This window comes from Lithobates pipiens, unplaced genomic scaffold (genome assembly GCF_037356315.1).
Source record: "Lithobates pipiens isolate NorthernLeopardFrog02 unplaced genomic scaffold, aLitPip1_a1.2 Scaffold_51, whole genome shotgun sequence".
NCBI lineage: Eukaryota > Metazoa > Chordata > Amphibia > Anura > Ranidae > Lithobates > Lithobates pipiens.
The window spans coordinates 851,061-871,996 of record NW_027507874.1 but is presented as its reverse complement, the minus strand read 5'-3'; the positions used below and the strand labels follow the sequence as shown (position 1 = coordinate 871,996).

The 20,936-nt window shown below is 44.0% G+C and overlaps 3 protein-coding genes across 3 annotated transcripts; 2 read left to right on the top strand and 1 right to left on the bottom strand.

Moving 5' to 3' along the window:
• The first annotated feature begins 11,298 nt into the window (after positions 1–11,298).
• LOC143957033 (histone H4) lies at positions 11,299–11,785 on the top strand. The gene has a single exon (XM_077467176.1). It carries the CDS (start codon positions 11,314–11,316, stop codon positions 11,623–11,625), a length of 312 nt encoding a protein of 103 aa, XP_077323302.1. The 5' UTR covers positions 11,299–11,313; the 3' UTR covers positions 11,626–11,785.
• Positions 11,786–13,952: 2,167 nt separating this feature from the next.
• Positions 13,953–14,436, bottom strand: LOC143957072 (histone H2A.J). Its single transcript, XM_077467209.1, has one exon. The coding sequence runs from the start codon at positions 14,417–14,419 to the stop codon at positions 14,024–14,026; it is 396 nt and encodes a 131-aa protein (XP_077323335.1). The 5' UTR covers positions 14,420–14,436; the 3' UTR covers positions 13,953–14,023.
• Positions 14,437–14,713: 277 nt separating this feature from the next.
• LOC143957032 (histone H2B 1.1-like) lies at positions 14,714–15,201 on the top strand. The gene has a single exon (XM_077467175.1). It carries the CDS (start codon positions 14,738–14,740, stop codon positions 15,116–15,118), a length of 381 nt encoding a protein of 126 aa, XP_077323301.1. The 5' UTR covers positions 14,714–14,737; the 3' UTR covers positions 15,119–15,201.
• Positions 15,202–20,936: the final 5,735 nt, after the last annotated feature.

Sequence of the window (20,936 nt, the reverse complement as noted above, 5' to 3'; positions counted from 1 at the left end):
CAGTCGGTCTTCTATAGCCACTCTACACGTTTCCCAAGTTTTGTGTCGCCGCTCCATATGCTTCGGCAGCAATTAATTTTTAAACTACACCAACTGAACAAAATATCCCCATAGCCAGCAATGGAAAAAATGTGCCCGATATTGGCTTTTCCCGGTTCAATATCTCCTGAACCATTAATCACAGAGACTCCAAATTTGGTACAGTCGGTCTTCTATAGCCACTCTACATGTCTCCCAAGTTTTGTGTCGCCGCTCCATATGGTTCGGCAGCAATTAATTTTTAAACTACACCAACTGAACAAAATATCCCCATAGCCAGCAATGGAAAAAATGTGCCCGATATTGGCTTTTCCCGGTTCAATATCTCCTGAACCATTAATCACAGAGACTCCAAATTTGGTACAGTCGGTCTTCTATAGCCACTCTACATGTCTCCCAAGTTTTGTGTCGCCGCTCCATATGCTTCGGCAGCAGTTAATTTATAAACTACACCAACTGAACAAAATATCCCCATAGCCAGCAATGGAAAAAATGTGCCCGATATTGGCTTTTCCCGGTTCAATATCTCCTGAACCATTAATCACAGAGACACCAAATTTTGTACAAAGAGTCTTCTCTACCCACTCTACATGTCTCCCAGGTTTTATGTCGCCGCTCCATATGGTTCAGCAGCAGTTCATTTTTAAACTACATCAACTGAACAAAATATCCCCATAGCCAGCAATGGAAAAATGTGCCCGATATTGGCTATTCCCGGTTCAATACCTCCTGAACCATTAATCACAGAGACTCCAAATTTGGTACAGTCGGTCTTCTATAGCCACTCTACATGTCTCCCAAGTTTTGTGTCGCCGCTCCATATGCTTCGGCAGCAATTAATTTTTAAACTACACCAACTGAACAAAATATCCCCATAGACAGCAATGGAAAAATGTGCCCGATATTGGCTTTTCCCGGTTCAATATCTCCTGAACCATTAATCACAGAGACACCAAATTTGGTACAAAGAGTCTTCTCTACCCACTCTACATGTCTCCCAGGTTTTATGTCGCCGCTCCATATGGTTCAGCAGCAGTTCATTTTTAAACTACATCAACTGAACAAAATATCCCCATAGCCAGCAATGGAAAAATGTGCCCGATATTGGCTATTCCCGGTTCAATACCTCCTGAACCATTAATCACAGAGACTCCAAATTTGGTACAGTCGGTCTTCTATAGCCACTCTACATGTCTCCCAAGTTTTGTGTCGCCGCTCCATATGGTTCGGCAGCAGTTAATTTATAAACTACACCAACTGAACAAAATATCCCCATAGCCAGCAATGGAAAAAATGTGCCCGATATTGGCTTTTCCCGGTTCAATATCTCCTGAACCATTAATCACAGAGACACCAAATTTGGTACAATGAGTCTTCTCTACCCACTCTACATGTCTCCCAGGTTTTGTGTCGTCGCTCCAAATGGTTCAGCAGCAGTTCATTTTTAAACTACATCAACTGAACAAAATATCCCCATAGCCAGCAATGGAAAAATGTGCCCGATATTGGCTTTTCCCGGTTCAATATCTCCTGAACCATTAATCACAGAGACTCCAAATTTGGTACAGTCGGTCTTCTATAGCCACTCTACATGTCTCCCAAGTTTTGTGTCGCCGCTCCATATGGTTCGGCAGCAGTTAATTTATAAACTACACCAACTGAACAAAATATCCCCATAGCCAGCAATGGAAAAAATGTGCCCGATATTGGCTTTTTCCGGTTCAATACCTCCTGAACCATTAATCACAGAGACTTCAAATTTGGTACAGTCGGTCTTCTATAGCCACTCTACATGTCTCCCAAGTTTTGTGTCGCCGCTCCATATGGTTCGGCAGCAGTTAATTTATAAACTACACCAACTGAACAAAATATCCCCATAGCCAGCAATGGAAAAAATGTGCCCGATATTGGCTTTTCCCGGTTCAATATCTCCTGAACCATTAATCACAGAGACACCAAATTTGGTACAAAGAGTCTTCTCTAGCCACTCTACATGTCCCCCAAGTTTTGTGTCGCCGCTCCATATGGTTCAGCAGCAGTTCATTTTTAAACTACATCAACTGAACAAAATATCCCCATAGCCAGCAATGGAAAAATGTGCCCGATATTGGCTTTTCCCGGTTCAATACCTCCTGAACCATTAATCACAGAGACTCCAAATTTGGTACAGTCGGTCTTCTATAGCCACTCTACATGTCTCCCAAGTTTTGTGTCGCCGCTCCATATGCTTCGGCAGCAATTAATTTTTAAACTACACCAACTGAACAAAATATCCCCATAGACAGCAATGGAAAAATGTGCCCGATATTGGCTTTTCCCGGTTCAATACCTCCTGAAGCATTAATCACAGAGACTCCAAATTTGGTACAGTCGGTCTTCTATAGCCACTCTACATGTCTCCCAAGTTTTGTGTCGCCGCTCCATATGGTTCGGCAGCAGTTAATTTATAAACTACACCAACTGAACAAAATATCCCCATAGCCAGCAATGGAAAAAATGTGCCCGATATTGGCTTTTCCCGGTTCAATACCTCCTGAACCATTAATCACAGAGACTCCAAATTTGGTACAGTCGGTCTTCTATAGCCACTCTACATGTCCCCCAAGTTTTGTGTCGCCGCTCCATATGGTTCGGCAGCAGTTAATTTATAAACTACACCAACTGAACAAAATATCCCCATAGCCAGCAATGGAAAAAATGTGCCCGATATTGGCTTTTCCCGGTTCAATATCTCCTGAACCATTAATCACAGAGACTCCAAATTTGGTACAATCGGTCTTCTATAGCCACTCTACACGTCTCCCAAGTTTTGTGTCGCCGCTCCATATGCTTCGGCAGCAATTAATTTTTAAACTACACCAACTGAACAAAATATCCCCATAGACAGCAATGGAAAAATGTGCCCGATATTGGCTTTTCCCGGTTCAATATCTCCTGAACCATTAATCACAGAGACACCAAATTTGGTACAATGAGTCTTCTCTACCCACTCTACATGTCTCCCAAGTTTTGTGTCGTCGCTCCATATGGTTCGGCAGCAGTTAATTTTTAAACTACACCAACTGAACAAAATATCCCCATAGCCAGCAATGGTAAAATGTGCCCGATATTGGCTTTTCCCGGTTCAATATCTCCTGAACCCTCTGGTGCCATGGACAGCATACTTGGCAAATACATGTAATAGGTTAAGGTGTCCCACTCTATCAAGTTTCAAGTTCCTAAGACTTATGGCTCCAGAGATATTGACCGGTAAATATCCTAAATTCATGCCCACAAGGTGGCACCAGAGCCCGGCTAGCCTTCTGACCTCTTACCGCTATGTTTCCCGCAAGGGGGAGCTGTCAAGTGCCTGTCGGTGAGGTCCCATGGTGGAGGCGCTAAGAAAAAGCATCCTCCTATATATCCGCAGCAACCTTTCCCGCCGCCCTCAAAAATGAGTTAGCTTACTGCATCTAGGGGTCTGCCAAGCACTCCACTGCCGGGCTTCTAGAACTCCCTCCCGGCCGTGTCAGGCGGATTTAACCTCATCCAGGACTTCCGAGATTTCGCTCATTGGATATGTTTCAGTCAATATCTCCTGAACCATTAATGTTAGAGACTCCAAATTTGGCACATGTGGTCTTCACTAGCCCCCCATACGTGTCTTTAAAGTTTTGTGTCGCCGCTCCATATGGTTCGGCAGCAGTTAATTTATAAACTACACCAACTGAACAAAATATCCCCATAGCCAGCAATGGAAAAAATGTGCCCGATATTGGCTTTTCCCGGTTCAATACCTCCTGAACCATTAATCACAGAGACTCCAAATTTGGTACAGTCGGTCTTCTATAGCCACTCTACATGTCTCCCAAGTTTTGTGTCGCCGCTCCATATGCTTCGGCAGCAATTAATTTTTAAACTACACCAACTGAACAAAATATCCCCATAGCCAGCAATGGAAAAAATGTGCCCGATATTGGCTTTTCCCGGTTCAATATCTCCTGAACCATTAATCACAGAGACTCCAAATTTGGTACAGTCGGTCTTCTATAGCCACTCTACATGTCTCCCAAGTTTTGTGTCGCCGCTCCATATGCTTCGGCAGCAATTAATTTTTAAACTACACCAACTGAACAAAATATCCCCATAGCCAGCAATGGAAAAATGTGCCCGATATTGGCTTTTCCCGGTTCAATATCTCCTGAACCATTAATCACAGAGACACCAAATTTGGTACAATGAGTCTTCTCTACCCCTTCTACATGTCTCCCAAGTTTTGTGTCGCCACCCCATATGGTTCGGTAGCAGTGCATTTTAAAATTACACCAACTGAACAAAACATTCCCATAGGCGACAAAGTTAAATTCTGCCTGATATTGACATTTGGCAGATTCAATATCTCCTGAGCCATTAATCCTAGGGGCTCCAAATTTTGCCCAGCGGGCCTTCTCTACCACCACCCCAAGCCCGCCCCACCTTCCACTTGTTGTAAACTCATTGGGAATCCTACTATATAGGATAATTTAATTTGGCATGAGCCAAGTTCTGGAAATTAAAATATGGCACTAAACTTGTCACCCTGTCACCCATGCATTTCAATGGGAAATTTTGAATAAGAAACCAAACTAATCCTATAAGAAATTGATCTTGGCTCACCCAAATTCCACTTGTTTTATACTCACTTGGCATCCTACTATATAGGATAGTTCAATTTGGCCTGAGCCAAGTGCTGGAAATCAGAAAATATGGCACCAAACATGGCACCATGACAGCCATGCATTTCATGGGGAATTCTGAATAAGATACCAAACTATTCCTATATGAAATTGATCTTGGCTCACCCAAATTCCACTTGTTTTTATACTCATTGGGCATCCTACTATATAGGATAGTTCAATTTGACCTGAGCCAAGCGCTGGAAATCAGAAAATATGGCACCAAACATGGCACCATGACAGCCATGCTTTTCATGGGGAATTCTGAATAAGAAAAAAAGTAAGTTATTCCTATATGAAATAGATCTTGGCTCACCCAAATTCCACTTGTTGTAAACTCATTGGGAATCCTAATATATAAGATAATTCAATTTGGCATGAGCCAAGTGCTGGAAATGAAATGATGGCACCAAACTTGTCACCCTTTCACCCATGCATTTCAATGGGAAATTTTGAATAAAAAGCCAATCTTATCCTATATGAAATCCGTCTTTGCTCAGCCAAATTTCACTTGTTTTATACTCAATGGGCATCATACTATATAGCACAGTTCAATTTGGCCCCAGTCAGGTTATGCAAATAATACAGTATGGCACCAAACTGGTCAGCCTTTCACCCATGCATTTCAGAGGGGAATTCTGAATAAGAAACCAAGCTATTCCTAAATGAAATAGATCTTGGCTCAATCAAATTCCACGTGTTTTATACTCATTAGACATCCTACTATATAGTATAGTTCAATTTGTCCTTAGCCAAGTGCTGGTAATCATAAAATATGTCACTAAACATGGCACCATGACAGCCATGCATTTCAAAGGGAAATTCTGAATAAGAAACCAAGCTATTCCTATATGAAATAGATCCTGTCTCACCCAAATTCCATTTGTTTTAAACTCATTTGGCATCCTACTATATAAGATAGTTCAATTTGGCCTGAGCCAAGTGCTGGAAATAATAAAATATGACACCAAACTGGTCAGCCTGTCACCCATGCATTTCAGTGGGAAATTCTGAATAAGAAGCCAAGCTTTTCCTATATTAAATCCATCTTTCCGCCGATCATTTAATGCCTGTGCTTGGCTGGCTGAACTCCAAAAGGAGTTGAACCTGCCCAAGAACCGCCTTATATGTGACATGCCCACCAGGTGGAACTCAACGTTGGCCATGCTGCAGCAGCTGCACACACAGCAGAGGGCCGTCAATGAGTACCTGTGCGACTACGGCACCAGGAGCTTGTTTTTTTTTTCTCACCATGCCAGTGGGGCATGATCAGGGATGCATGCACTGTCCTGTCACCATTTGAGGAGGCCACAAGGATGGTGAGCAGTGACAGTGCATGCATCAGTGACACTGAACAAGAGGTTCACCTGTTGGAGCATACGCTGCGTGGAATAATGGACAGGGCACTTGAGACAGAACAGAGGCAGGAAGAGGAGGACTTCCTTGCCTCTCAAGGCCCCCTTTATCCAGACAGTGTTCCTGCTGTCCCACCCATCACACAGGAAGAGGAGGAGGAGGAGGAGGAGGAGGAGGAGGATTGTGTCAGCATGGAGGTGGAGGCTGGCACTCAGCATCAGCAGCAGCAGCAGCAGTCTTGTAGGGATGATTTACAGTCCCAAGAAACCATGGACTTGTACGTGGCTGGGAGGAGGTAGCTGTGGATCATCTTGTCCTTAGTGACCCAGAGGACTTCGGAATGAATGCCTCAGCTAACCTAGGCTGCATGGCCTCCCTGGTCCTGCAAAGCCTGCGGAAGGATCCTCGTATTCTTTGGATCAAGGAATTACCCATGCCATTTTTCTCAATGATTTTCATCCATATTGCTGGAACCATATATTACATTTAAAACACAAGCAGTTTGAAATGACTTTTTTTCCGTAATGTAATGTTGTGCAGGGACTGTTCTAAACACGGGAAACACGTGGCACTTCACAGGCATACTATAGACACCCCCCAGGCATGATATTTAAAGGAATATTTCACTTTTATTTTCACTTTAACCACTTGCTTACTGGGCACTTAAACCCCCCTTAGTCCCAGACCAATTTTCAGCTTTCAGCGCTGATGCACTTTGAATGACAATTGTGCGGGCATACAACACTGTACCCAAATGAAATTATTATCATTTTTTTCCCACAAATAGAGCTTTCTTTTGGTGATATTTAGTTACAGCTCAGAGTTTTATTTTTTGCTAAACAAACAAAAAAAGATGTAAAAAAAAAAAATCATGTTTAATAGTTTGTTATAAAATTTTGCAAACGGGTCATTTTTCTCCTTCATTGAAGTGCGCTGATTAGGCGGCACTGATAGGCTGCATGGGTGGGCACTGATGGGCTGCATTGGTAGGCACTGATAGGCTGCACTGGTGGGCACTGATAGGCATAGTTAAGGTGGCACTAATAGGCACAGATAAGGCGGCACCGATGGGCACAGATAAGGCGGCACTGATGGGCAAAGATGGGCACAGATAAGATGACATGGATGAGTGGCACAGATGGGTGGCACGGATGGGTGGCATGGATGGGCACTGATAGGTACCACTGATAGATGGGACTGATGGGCACTGATAGGTGGCACTGATAGGTGGCTCTGATAGGTGGCACTGCTGGGCACTGATGGGTGGCACTGCTGGGCACTGGTAGATGACACTGATGGGCACGGATATGTGGCACTGGGGTGCAGCACCTTTGAGACAGACTGTGGGCACTGCTGGGTGGCACTGTGGGCACTGATGGGTGGCACTATGGGCACTGCTGGGTGGCACTGACAGGGGGCACTTACTTTTTATATATGTGGCACTGGCAGGGGGCAGGTGGGCACTGGCAGGGGGCAGATGGGCACTAGCAGGGCTGGATCGGCTTTTTTTTTCTCCTCGCGCTGACAGCGCGAGGAGGAATAATAGCTGATTACCGGCTCCGTTATATCACATGATCAGCTGTCATTGGCTGACAGCTGATCACGTGATAAGGGGTCGGGATCGACCCCTTGCACGGATCGGTGATCAGGTGAGTCTCATGGACTCGCCGATCGCAGAGCGCGCCGCGCACGCCCCTCGGGGGGGCGCGCAGGCCACTCGTGCACGGGACGACGTAGTCCCGGAAAAGGAGATCCGCGCTGTAGCCGTCATTTGGCTATAGCGCAGATCTCAAGTGGTTAATCATCATTAAAATCAGTGCTCCTGCCAAACGCCCATTTTTAAAAACATTTTAAGCATTGACCCATGTCCCCAGGGGCAGGAGACAGGTCTCCAAACCCTTTTTAGGACTGTATCTTACATATTATCCATTAAAATTAGCACTTTGTATTTCAAACATTCGAGTCCCATAGACTTCAATGGGGTTCTGAAGTTCGTACGAATTTTTGTTCCGTTCGAAAGTTCTGGTGCGAACCGAACCGGGGGTGTTCGGCTCATCCCTTCTGTATGGTATATAGCAGTGATGGCGAACCTTGGCACCCCAGATGTTTTGGAACTACATTTCCCATGATGCTCATCCACTCTGCAGTGTAGTGGAGCATCATGGGAAATGTAGTTTTAAAACATCTGGGGTGCCAAGGTTCGCCATCACTGGTATATAGTCATTTAGGATGTAATACATAGAAATGTATTGAATATATATATATATATATATATATATATATATATATATATATATATATATATACTAAGACATTCAGACACTGGAATGATTGGGAATAAAATGGTTCGCAGATTTGGATTGGAGATCATGTGTAAACTCATTATGGTGATAAACACGTCCAATGATTTAGGAAACATTTTTTTTTTTAGGACTGTGTGCTGCCCGGGGTGATATTGTGATCAGATTTGTATGTATCTGATACTTTGTACATGTGAATTATGTTTATTATTATTATTGTTAATTAGAACTATAAGTACACAGAATGAGCTCAACCCCCCCCCCCCCCCCCCCCCCTGTACATTGATCTGCTGTTGATTGAAATAGATACAAATAGACAAAGATTTGTCTGGGCTGATTGAGTAGATACAATGTTTTGTTGTTCTTGCTTCTTTCCTCCATTGTGTTGAGGGTTAGAACTCCACGATCTTCTCTTTTTGTGACTTCATGTAAAGTAACAATATAAGGCGGGATATTGTGGAGGATCTTTTATTGTAACAATGTGTGAGTGCGGCATAAGTGTTATTCAGCTCTGCCACCTTGTGGTCATTTCTGATAGAACACTGGGGTGTGTGTGCGCAGTACAAGGAGGTGAATAGGGGATGTATATACAGACAGAAAGTGGAGATGATCTCCGCGATAAATCTAGAATAAGGATGGGAATAGAAGGGAGGTTTATTCACCCCCTCCCCAGTCTGAGCGATCTACTCCGCGTCTAAAGATCAATATTATTATTATTTTAGCATTGCCTCACAAACATGCTCTATATAGAGCGGGACATTCCTGGTTTCTATTCCTATTCTTCAATTAAGTTATATATTATTAATACTGTCAGATAAAGTTCCCTGTAAAGGCAAAGCCTTTGTCTTCTTATCACACTCAGGCTTGTAATAGAGGTGAGGAGTAATGACAGGAAATGTGATCACAGTACATCATTCTCTCATCTCTTTTCATTCCAATCATTCTATGCTGATTGTCTACTCACCGCTAAACCCTCCAACCAAAACCATCCACCCCTCCTTACCCGTCCGTCCTAACAGTAATTCAGAGTTTCTATGATTTGTATCATTTATTAGAACGTATTTCATGTGAAGGAACGATGTGATCTCCTTACAGGGACTGCTTTTTATTGTCCTTTAAATCTGCTGAATATCTTCTGGGGCTCAGAGATCATTCAATATTCAATACCAAACAAACATCCCCCAGCTGAAAGGAACACAGATCTCAGATCCTCCTTCACACTCTTTGGGAGGAAAATGCATTTTATTATCTGAAGAAATTGCCCAGATTTGTGATTGATGCAACTATTAAACTGATTCATTCAATTGTCCCGCCAGAATATCATGGAACCTTCCAATGATCTCAGATGGAATAATCCGACACTAAAACCTGATATCTCTTCCTTCGGGAACATCGATCAACGCTTCTCTGAATTGTCGGGCAGTTTATCTAACCAAGAATAATAAATCCATTAGAAATATGAATGTTACCATTTCTTCTAATCTTTTTCTCGTACTTCACAATAGAGAATCCGCCCTGCTAGAGAATGTTTTCTATAGAAATCAATGAAAAGTCTATAGAACAAGTATTTTCTGGGTTGAAAACCAAAAAAGATCTCAGAACACATTTCTTTGAAATTTTCATCAGAAAGACATTAATGGCTGATGAAGGAAATGCCCAACAGCTTTAATTGGCTCATATTTCAAACTGCTACATTCAAACTTGCCCGCCAGAATTCTTTAGAATGTTACAGACAAATAATCAGCCCTATTATACCGCCAAATCCGACACTGAGATCATCAGATGAGACATTTATCCAAGAGATATCATCGATGCTTTATTTTCATCCATTAGTCCGGAATAAATAAAAATGGAGTCCGAAGATTATTGAATAATAATATAAAACATTTCCATATGTGCTCTTTTATTCCAAGTCCTCAGAATTCAGAAAACTAAATGGGGAACTGTAATATATCTATCTATCTATATATATATATATATATATATATATATATATATATATATATAATTTTTTTTTTATTTATTTATTTATTTTTTTTTCCTTTCCCAGCTGAGCCACCATTTTAGCGCCCCCTGACCATCCACCTAAAGCCTAAACATGCCTTGACTCATAGGCTGCAAAAAAACTTAACACAGCTTTATTTTCATCCATTAGTCCGGAATAAATAAAAATGGAGTCCGAAGCTTATTGAATAATAATATAAAACATTTCCATATGTGCTCTTTTATTCCAAGTCCTCAGAATTCAGAAAACTAAATGGGGAACTGTAATATATATATATATATATATATATATATTTTTTTTTTTTTTTCCTTCTCTCACTGTCTGATATATAATTTATACATATAGCAGATTGCACATATTTTACACTTCCTATCCAAAGATCGATAAATATGATATTATTGATAAAAATAGGTAATAATCATGACATGCCAGACAAATATGTACAATTAATCAATAAAGATAATGTTGTGCGTCTGATGGATCACATCAGTTTCCATTCAGCAAACTATTGAAAAGCTTCTAATTAAATGAAATTCTATGCTGGGTAATAAATGACTAGACCCGCCCATTCTCCTCCTGTCTCCCATCAGGTCCGCTCATCCTTAGGAAGGAGAGACGTCAGAAGCAATGTGTTTCTTTGTTTCGTTTTCAAAATTATGTTTTAGAAATATAAAATTACTATGAACAATTGGAACTGCTGATTGTTTTTCTGTTATGAAGTGTTAAAGATTCGCATTCTCCGTGCAATAGAATATATAGGAGCCTTATAAATGAATGACATTCCCTCTCTTTTGTTTTTTAATAATAAATGGGAATGACTCTATCACCGGAAGGTTTCCATCAGGTCCGCTCAGGCTGTATATAAGGAGGGCAGGCAGACGGCTGAGCTCCGTTTCTGTTTGTGCAGGAAATAGTCGTCATGTCTGGTCGCGGTAAAGGAGGGAAGGGTCTGGGGAAAGGAGGCGCCAAGCGGCACAGGAAGGTGCTCCGGGACAACATCCAGGGCATCACCAAACCCGCCATCCGACGTTTGGCCCGCAGAGGGGGTGTCAAGCGCATCTCCGGACTCATCTATGAGGAGACCCGCGGAGTGCTGAAGGTTTTCCTGGAGAATGTCATCCGCGATGCCGTCACCTACACCGAGCACGCCAAGAGGAAGACCGTCACCGCCATGGATGTCGTCTATGCTCTCAAACGCCAGGGGCGCACGCTTTATGGATTCGGAGGCTAAACCCTCATAGACACCTACCTACTTCATCTACACAAAGGCCCTTCTCAGGGCCACCCACCTTCTCGTACAAAGAACTACATACCGCTATTTACGTTATCAGGAGAAGTAAATGAAATCTAAATGACGCGTCGTACACACTTCTGTAGCGGGAGGGTTTGTTCTGGGGGTTGGACACGTGACATTTGCCCTATATAGGCGATCTAAGTGTGATCACACTAGGAGATGAAAGGGGTGATTGCTTTTAATTGGCCTATTAAAGATTCAACGCAAACAGCCGTTTGGGTTTGTTGGGAAACGTCCAGAACTGGGATCGGATCAGCTTTAGCTGGACATTTCTCCCCTAAGTCTAAAGCCCCATACACACGATTCGATTTTCTGCAGATATTTCTCTTCAGATTTACCTAAACCACGCAGTGTAAGGGCCTGCCTGATTGTTTACAAATTGAAACTTGAGGTTGAATCTCTTATTATATGGTTTTGATAAACAATCGAATAGCGTGTATGGCTCCTAAGAACGTTCCATCCAGAGAACCAGATCTATTGTAGCGCCAAATCTCAGCAGGAAACGGATGGAGGATTTCTGTACAATTATCATCGGATTCGTTCATTTGTTAGGGTGGAAGAAGTTTTCATATTTCATCCGGAGTACAGATTGTACAGTCTTGAAGATCAACTCTCTACCCAATTGGATACAACATTGGATAGATCATTTTGTTGTGTTCTTACGACTCTTTGGTAAAGCAGATCTCACGTGTACCTGGAGATTACATGGAAAACATGAATCTTTAACACTCCCTAACACCAGTTCCAATATTTCATATTTATAAAGATTATTTTGAAAAGGAAACAAAGAAATGTATTTTATTCCCACATCTCTCCTTCCTGGGTGTAAAGCTGAGCGGAGATGAGAAGGGCGGCTCTATTCATTTTAGAAACTTTTAAATATTTTGCTGAATGGAAACCGATGTAATTCATCAGAAGCGCAATATTGTCTGTATTGATTCATAGTACATATTTGTATCTTTTTTTCAGTTACATAATCCTATGCAGATCTGATTATGTATTGTACATACTGTTATATATCTGGCAGTGTCATGATTTCTACCAGTCCATTCACATTATATATATATTCTCTAAATGTAATATGGGGGAAATCTGTTACTGCTACATCTGATAGAGGCCAATCCCATGATCCTATACAGATCTCATGACAAACCTATTCTTCCAATTCTTTTTCGGAGAGAACACAAATCAACAGTTACTATTGTTAATATTTATAAAAGATTAGTAAAGAAATGTTTCTAAGATAATTACTTAGAAACATTGTTAATATTTTGCTGATTTCTCGTTACAGTGGATAACGATCTGTTTGTTTTATTGATTCATTGTACATATGTATCTGGGAGTGTCATGTTTTCTACCAGTCCTTTCACTTTTTAGAAATCTAGTAACAGAGAACATATTTTACATCATTCAACAATCTTCTGAATCGATTTCTATTCCAGACTAATCGATGAATCAGTTTGGGAACAAAGCGCTGATGATATTTCTCAGATAATTGTCTCATCTGATGGTCTCAGTGTCGGATTTGGCGGTATAAAATGACCGATTATTTGTCTGTAACGTTCTAAAGAATTCTGGCGGGCAAATGGGGAATGTAGCAGTTTGAAATATGAGCCAATCAGAACTGTCGGCGTTTCCTTCATCAGCCAATGATGTTTTTGATGAGGAATCCAAAGAAATGTGTTCTGATCTTTCTCCGTTTTCAGCCCAGAAAATGCTTGTTCTGTAGACTTTTCATTGATCTCTATAGAAAACATTCTCTAGGATTCTGTAAACCCCGGGAAATATAATATGTCAGCGCGTTTATCAAGTGTCTGGAATGTTCCCCGGAAGAATTTAAATTTTGTTTCATTACATTTCTGTGTCAGGTTAGCCGATCTGAGATGATTGTGAGGTTCTATTTAAAATGAAGTGAAATCCGTTCCATACCCCGCCCGGCATAATAGGAACATTCTGAGATCTGTGTTCCCGATCAGTCGGAGGATGATTGTTTTACTACAATTTTCTGATCTGTATTAGATTCAGCACAACTAGTTTGAAGGACAATGCCGATCAGTCCCTATAAGAGAACCAGGTCCTCCAATAATACATTGCAGGCTCTTTATATGTAGTAATTGTCCTCCCTGTACAGATCTCCTGTACTAGAAGTGTGAATAAATAAGAATGTATTTCCCGTGTAAAGCTATGCAGACAATTGAGGGCTGATTGCATGCGATGTGGTAGACACAATGAGGGGTGTGTGGGGGGCTCTTTGTAGAGAGATGTGGGGGGCTCTGAGAAGAGCCTTTGTGTTGTAGAAATGAATGGATTTGGGAGTAGAAAGGAGTTGTCGGGATTACTTGGATTTGGCGGCGGCCTTGTGGCTCTCGGTCTTCTTGGGCAGCAGCACGGCCTGGATGTTGGGCAGGACTCCTCCCTGGGCGATGGTGACGCCGCCCAGCAGCTTGTTGAGCTCCTCGTCGTTGCGGACGGCCAGCTGGAGGTGTCGGGGGATGATGCGGGTCTTCTTGTTGTCGCGGGCGGCGTTGCCGGCCAGCTCGAGGATCTCAGCCGTGAGATACTCGAGGACGGCGGCCAGATAGACGGGAGCTCCGGCCCCGACCCGCTCCGCATAGTTGCCCTTCCTGAGCAGACGGTGAACACGACCAACTGGGAACTGCAGACCAGCCCGGGATGATCGGGTCTTGGCCTTAGCCCGAACCTTGCCTCCTTGTTTTCCACGGCCAGACATTGTGAGATTCTTCTGTTACTCTGCTAAAGATCGCTCATTTCTGCAGCTTCCTTATGTTTATACAGTCAATGCTCTGACATCATACACTGTGGTTGGTTAATTTCCAAGCCAGCCAATTATGTTCTGACTTGTTTCTACACCAATCAGTAAACGAGCAAGGGAAGCAAAACACTCCTCCCCACCACATGACTGAATCCTCCAATAGAAGCGTGAGGAGGGAAGAGACTTCATTTGCATAGGGCGCCTATAAAAGCAGCACATGAGGGCGGCTCCAGCACACATTCCCTCCACACAGCGGAGATCACATTAACCCTTATCATGCCTGAACCAGCCAAGTCCGCCCCGGCACCCAAGAAGGGCTCCAAGAAAGCCGTGACCAAGAGCCAGAAGAAGGACGGCAAGAAGCGGAGGAAGAGCAGGAAGGAGAGTTATGCCATCTACGTGTACAAGGTGCTCAAGCAGGTCCACCCCGACACCGGCATCTCGTCCAAGGCCATGGGCATCATGAACTCCTTCGTCAATGACATCTTCGAGCGCATCGCCGGCGAATCTTCCCGCCTGGCTCATTACAACAAGCGCCGCACCATCACCTCCCGGGAGATCCAGACCGCCGTCCGCCTCCTCCTGCCCGGAGAGCTGGCCAAGCACGCCGTCTCCGAGGGCACCAAGGCCGTCACCAAGTACACCAGCGCCAAGTAATCCCCCATCATCATCATCCCAACACAAGACACAAAGGCTCTTCTAAGAGCCGCCCACCATTTCCATCAATGAGCTCTCATCACATTTTATCGCAATTAAAAATTCTAAATACATTAAATGAAAAATCAACCGATTATACCGATTGTAAAATCTAATGAATTTGGACATTTGAAGCTGTGTTATAGTAAGAAATACTATATATAATAATAATCCCAGTACAAACTGGTGTTGCAGATTCCCTTTATTCAGAAATTCCTGACATTTTATTTCCATCCAGTCACATTGCATATCTTTCCATAGCTCCGTATAGAAGACATACATTTTCATAACCACTAGGTGTCAGTGTTGCTCCTCCTCAGAGAACACATGGGAACTTTTTTTTTTTTTCGTAAATTGAAAGCGGATATCTATTTATATAAGGATGATGCGTATATAATCTTATTTTCCTGTCGCATCATGGCAGCATACACCTATGGGTTGTGGCTCCGCCCCCGCAACCTGATAGGACCGTTTAACTATTAAATCTTGAGAGGGCCCCTGCTTCAGCATTCTCCTTTTTTTCCTCACCTGAGAAGACCGGACATCACCCCTTACCGCTATCGCCCCAGCCAGGTTCAAGCCTCTCCTGGGTGGAAGTCCTACCTGTACAGCCTCTAAATGAGCTTAATGGAGGAATCCCCACTCTGATGGTCTCAGGGGTATCGTTATTTATCTTTACAAATCTTAAACAGATTTATTATGCAGCGGCCTCTAACCTGTGCTATCTAGGTATTTTCTGTTCCTTTCCTGTCAAGCTCTGTAGAACCTTGCTCCTCGGGCGCCGATGATTGATCTCCTCTACGCATGCGCTGGCGTTCAGTGCCTCGTTGTATTGCCGGTTCGCCACTTTCCAAAATGGAGCCGAACGTCGTGGGACATTTCTGCGCATGTGCGGGATGACGTCGGCGTTACGACGGCATTAGCGCGGGGTTTAAAAATGGCATTTTTGCTTTGTGTACCGTGGCTGCTGCTTCACGACCAAGATCGTCTTCGTCATTCCGATCGTTTCTTACATATCGTTTCCTTCGGATCTCAGGTCAGTCTCTTCGTTTCTAAAGTTATTTTTCTGCAACTGGCATATCTCCCTACCTGTCTTTGCACACTGATTTCCGTTCGTTTTTAGGATTCACTCTTCTTGGAGGCCGCTGCCCCAGCAGACCATCGCCAGCCTATTAGGTAAGTGGGGTCAACATGGTAAGTACGAAGAGGAAAAAGAGAGCCTGTCACTAACGCTGTCTAAATTGCACAGCCCTATCAGGTCATCCAGATCGTCGCACTCAAGGCGCTCAAGAAGAAGCCGCTCAAGTCATAGACGGGACCGAGACCATAGCAGAAGCCGCTCAAGGCGCAGAGAGAGCGGAGATCACAGGAGGAGGCGATCAAGGTCCTACTCCCGACATGGACACTCCTACCACAGAAGATCCCCTACTAGCAGACACTCTTCTCGCGCTCAAAGTCTCCATCCCTCTGGAAACTCATGCTGGGTTTGTGGCGCAATAGCACTCCCAGATAAGCTGGCCTGTCGTTCATGCTTCAATGAAGCAACAAAAGACAGGGAATTAGATCCTAGTACTCCAGCTACTGAATTGCCCCTCCAAATCGCAGGACCGGAAACTAGCAGACCTTTGCAAGGCACCACATCTGCTGTTCCCTCCACTTCAAGGATGTCAGATCCTTTGTCAGATAATGATGACATTGACGCCTCTAACGGCTTCGACTTTGCACTAGTTGAACCCTTCATTAAATCAGTGAAGGAAGCGATCAATTGGGTGGAAGAAAAACAAACTCCTCAGAAGCTGAGGAAATATTTTCCAAATCTCAAGAAAGATCCTGAGACCTTCCCATTTATTGAGGAACTAGAGGATTTGATTAAAGAGGAATGGCAAAAGCCGGATAAGAAGATCAGTCTAACTAACAGGTTAGCAAAACTTTATCCCCTGAAGGAGCCTAGTGTCACTCCATTAGTGACCCCGCCAGTGGTGGATTCTTCTCTGATGCGTCTTGCCAGACATGTGACACTTCCAATCGAAGATGCGGTTACATTTAAAGATGTACTAGATAGGAAAATTGACCTAGATCTGAAAAGATCTTACCTATCAGCAGGAGGCGCATGCAGACCAGCTGTGGCCCTAGCAGCTGTGGGTAGAGCCATTTCCAACTGGTCCGCCAATACCGAGAGACTGGTGTCAGAAGGAGGGGAACAAGAGAAGGTAATCTCAGCCCTACAGGATCTCTCGCAGGCGACTTTGTCGCAGAAGCCTCTGTAGATATAATTAAATCTACATCTAGAGCAATGCTGAGCTCAGTAATGGCCAGAAGGGCACTTTGGCTGAAACCCTGGTCTGCAGACCCATCCTCGAAGACAAACTGGTGCAAGATTCCCTTTGACGGAGCAAATCTCTTTGGAGAAAAGCTAGATTCTGCGATTTCTAAAGTTACCGGGGGAAAATCGGGTCTGATCCCTTCAGATAGAAGATCTAAATAGCAAAGACTGTCAGCCCCCAGACGTAACCTCCCAGACAAATATAGGGAGGCAAGATCCTATAGACCTGGCAAGGAGTACAGGAGAAACTGGAAGAACCCTCAATCATCCTTCCTCAAGCTCCAGAAAGCCAAGACCCCTACTTCAGGGGATCAAAAGTCTTTTTGAAGGTGCGCCCGCCCAACCAGCTGTAGTAGGAGCCAGGCTAAGGTTGTTCAAGCAGGTATGGGCGGGGACAATAAAGGATCCATGGGCAGTGGCGACTGTCCAATTCGGACACGGATGGAGGTTCCGAAAGCACCCAAGGGACCATTTCCGAATAACAAGGATACCATCATCTCACCAAAAGAGAGTACTACTGAACGGATATGTTCAGGACCTAATCCAGAAGCAAGCTATAAGGGAAGTTCCTCTACCACAGAGAGGGAGAGGATTATATTCTCCTCTATTTCTGGTAAAAAAGAAGACAGGAGACTTACGTCCTGTCATGGACTTAAAGAAACTCAATCACCGAATCCTGGTGGAGGCATTCAAAATGGAGAGTCTGCAGACAATCCTCCAGGCCATCAACATAGGAGATTGGATGCTCTCCATCGATTTACAAGACGCCTACCTGCACGTTCCCATTCACACCTCATTTCAGAAATTTCTCAGTTTTGTTGTAGGTCATCAACATTTCCAATTCCAAAGTTTCCCGTTCGGAATATCCACTGCTCCAAGAACATTTACAAAAGTGTTACTGCCAGTAATTGCCCTATTAAGGGAGCAAGGCCTGAGGGTGCACCACTACCTAGACGATATCCTTCTCCTGGCCGACAACCGAGATTCCCTCCTACTTCACCGCGCAATCCTAATTTCCACCCTGCAAAAATTTGGGTGGCTGATAAATTGGGGGAAGAGCAGTCTAAATCCCACACAGCGAATGATTTTTCTGGGGGCAGAGCTGGATACCCGACTCAATACAGTAGAACTCCCGGAGGAGAAAGTTCCCATCCTAATCCAGAAAGTAAAGAGGTTACTCGTGGCCACTACCATCCCCGCCAGGGAATGTCTCAGTATTTTAGGGTCATTCTCGGCGACTATCCCAATGGTACAATGGGCCCAGTGGAATGCCAGGCCTCTTCAAATATCATTCCTCAAACAATGGAACGGCGTGTCAATGACCCAGCCGATAGTGATCCGGGAAGAGGTGAAGCAATCGCTATCATGGTGGACAAAACCACACAATCTGAAGAGGTGTAAACGCTTAGTCCTTCTCTCTCAAGAAGTAATCACCTCGGATGCCAGCATGGAAGGATGGGGAGCACACTATCGTCACCACACAGCCCAAGGTTGTTGGCCATTCAGGACACACGATGTGGTTTCCAACTTATTGGAGATGAAAGCAGCATTCCAGGCACTACTAGCCTTCAGCCCATTTCTGGAGGGAAAAGATGTCCTGCTAAAGATGGACAATCGAGTGGCTGTGGCCTATATCAACAGGCAAGGAGGCACCAGGAGTCGCTCCATGTTGCAAGAAGTCCAACCAGTCTTCCAATGGGCGCAACTGAATTTAACCAGTCTCAGGGCAACATACGTACCAGGTGTCCAGAATTAGATAGCAGACACCTTGAGTCGACAGTTCGTATGCAACCACGAATGGGCCCTAAGCAGTCAGGCCTTTTCTCTGATAACAAAGACTTGGGGGGTTCCGGATATCGATCTGGCAGCAACTCCAAACAACGCAAAGTGTCAGAGGTACCTGGCGAGAGTTCCCTTTCCTTCGGCGGAAGGCACGGATTGTTTACAACACAACTGGAATTTCCACCTAGGTTACGTGTTTCCACCAACTCCAATCATATCGAGGCTTCTACTCAGACTCAGGAAATCAAGTGCCACAGTTTTAGCAGTCCTGCCCTTTTGGCAGAGGAGGCCGTGGTTCACGACCCTACTCCAATTGAGTACAGCAGAACCATTGCCGCTCCCTGTGACAGCGGATCTACTCTCTCAAGGTCAATTCCTCCATCCATGCCCAGAGAAGTTACACCTAACAGCATGGAGACTGAAAGGGCTAGGTTCATAGCTCACGGATGTTCCCACAAAGTGATAAACACCCTTCTCCAAGCCAGAAGGTTTACCACTAATAACACTTACAAGAGAATCTGGGATAAGTTCCTCTCGGTCGCACAACAACAAACCTGGGACCCTTCATCCCCTACATTTGCTCAGGTCCTAGAGTTCCTTCAGCTAGGTCTTGACAAAGGTCTTGGTTCAAGCACCTTGAAAGTACACGTATCAGCTCTATCTGCCATTACGGGGGTGAAATGGGCTCAAGAACCTCTTATTTCTCAATTCCAGAAGGCTTGTCTAAGATTGAGACCTCCCAGAAAGCCCTCATTTCCAACTTGGGATCTTTCGATAGTACTGGACTTCCTATCCCATGACCCATTCTTTCCAGTTGAAAAAGCTTCCCTTTGGAATCTAACCCTCAAAATCACCTTTCTGATAGCGATTACATCAGCCAAGAGGGTGTCGGAAATGCATGCACTAATGGCAAAGGAACCATACCTTACCATCTACCCAGACAAGGTAGTTCTGAAACCTTCAGACCGCTTCGTCCCCAAAGTGGCTTCCTCCTTTCATTTTAATCAGGAAATATGCCTTCCCACTCTTTCTACAGAGCAGGGCGGCCCTCATCCACTGGATGTAAAATCTAACTTACTGGCCTACCTCTCGAAGACCAGTGACTTCAGGAAAGTGGAAAACCTCCTAGTCATCCCTCATGGCTCCAGAAGAGGACAGGCAGCTACTTCCCGCACCATCGCAGCATGGCTTGTGAAAATCATAAAGAAATCCTACTCTTCTAATCAAGCTCAGATACCTGAGGGCTTAAAGGCGCACTCTACAAGGGCAATGGCAACCTCCTGGGCAGCCTTCTGCAAAGTGTCCTCAGAAACCATCTGCAAGGCAGCCACATGGTCTTCAAAAAGTACTTTTATATCCCACTACAAAGTGGACTCCGCTAGGTTGTCCACGGTGGATTTTGGTAGAGCGATTATTCAGTCCAATTCCTCCATTCCTTGTAAATAAACTTTTTCTGCTTAGACCCACCCAGTTTTGCGAGTTATTCCCCATAGGTGTATGCTGCCATGATGCGACAGGAAAACGGAAAATTGTATACTCACCTTTCCGTAATTTTCCTTTCCTGTTGCATCTCATGGCAGCATACAGATGCCCACCCGTCTAAGGTGAGGTATCTATATATTGAGAATGCTGAAGCAGGGGCCCTCTCAAGATTTAATAGTTAAACGGTCCTAT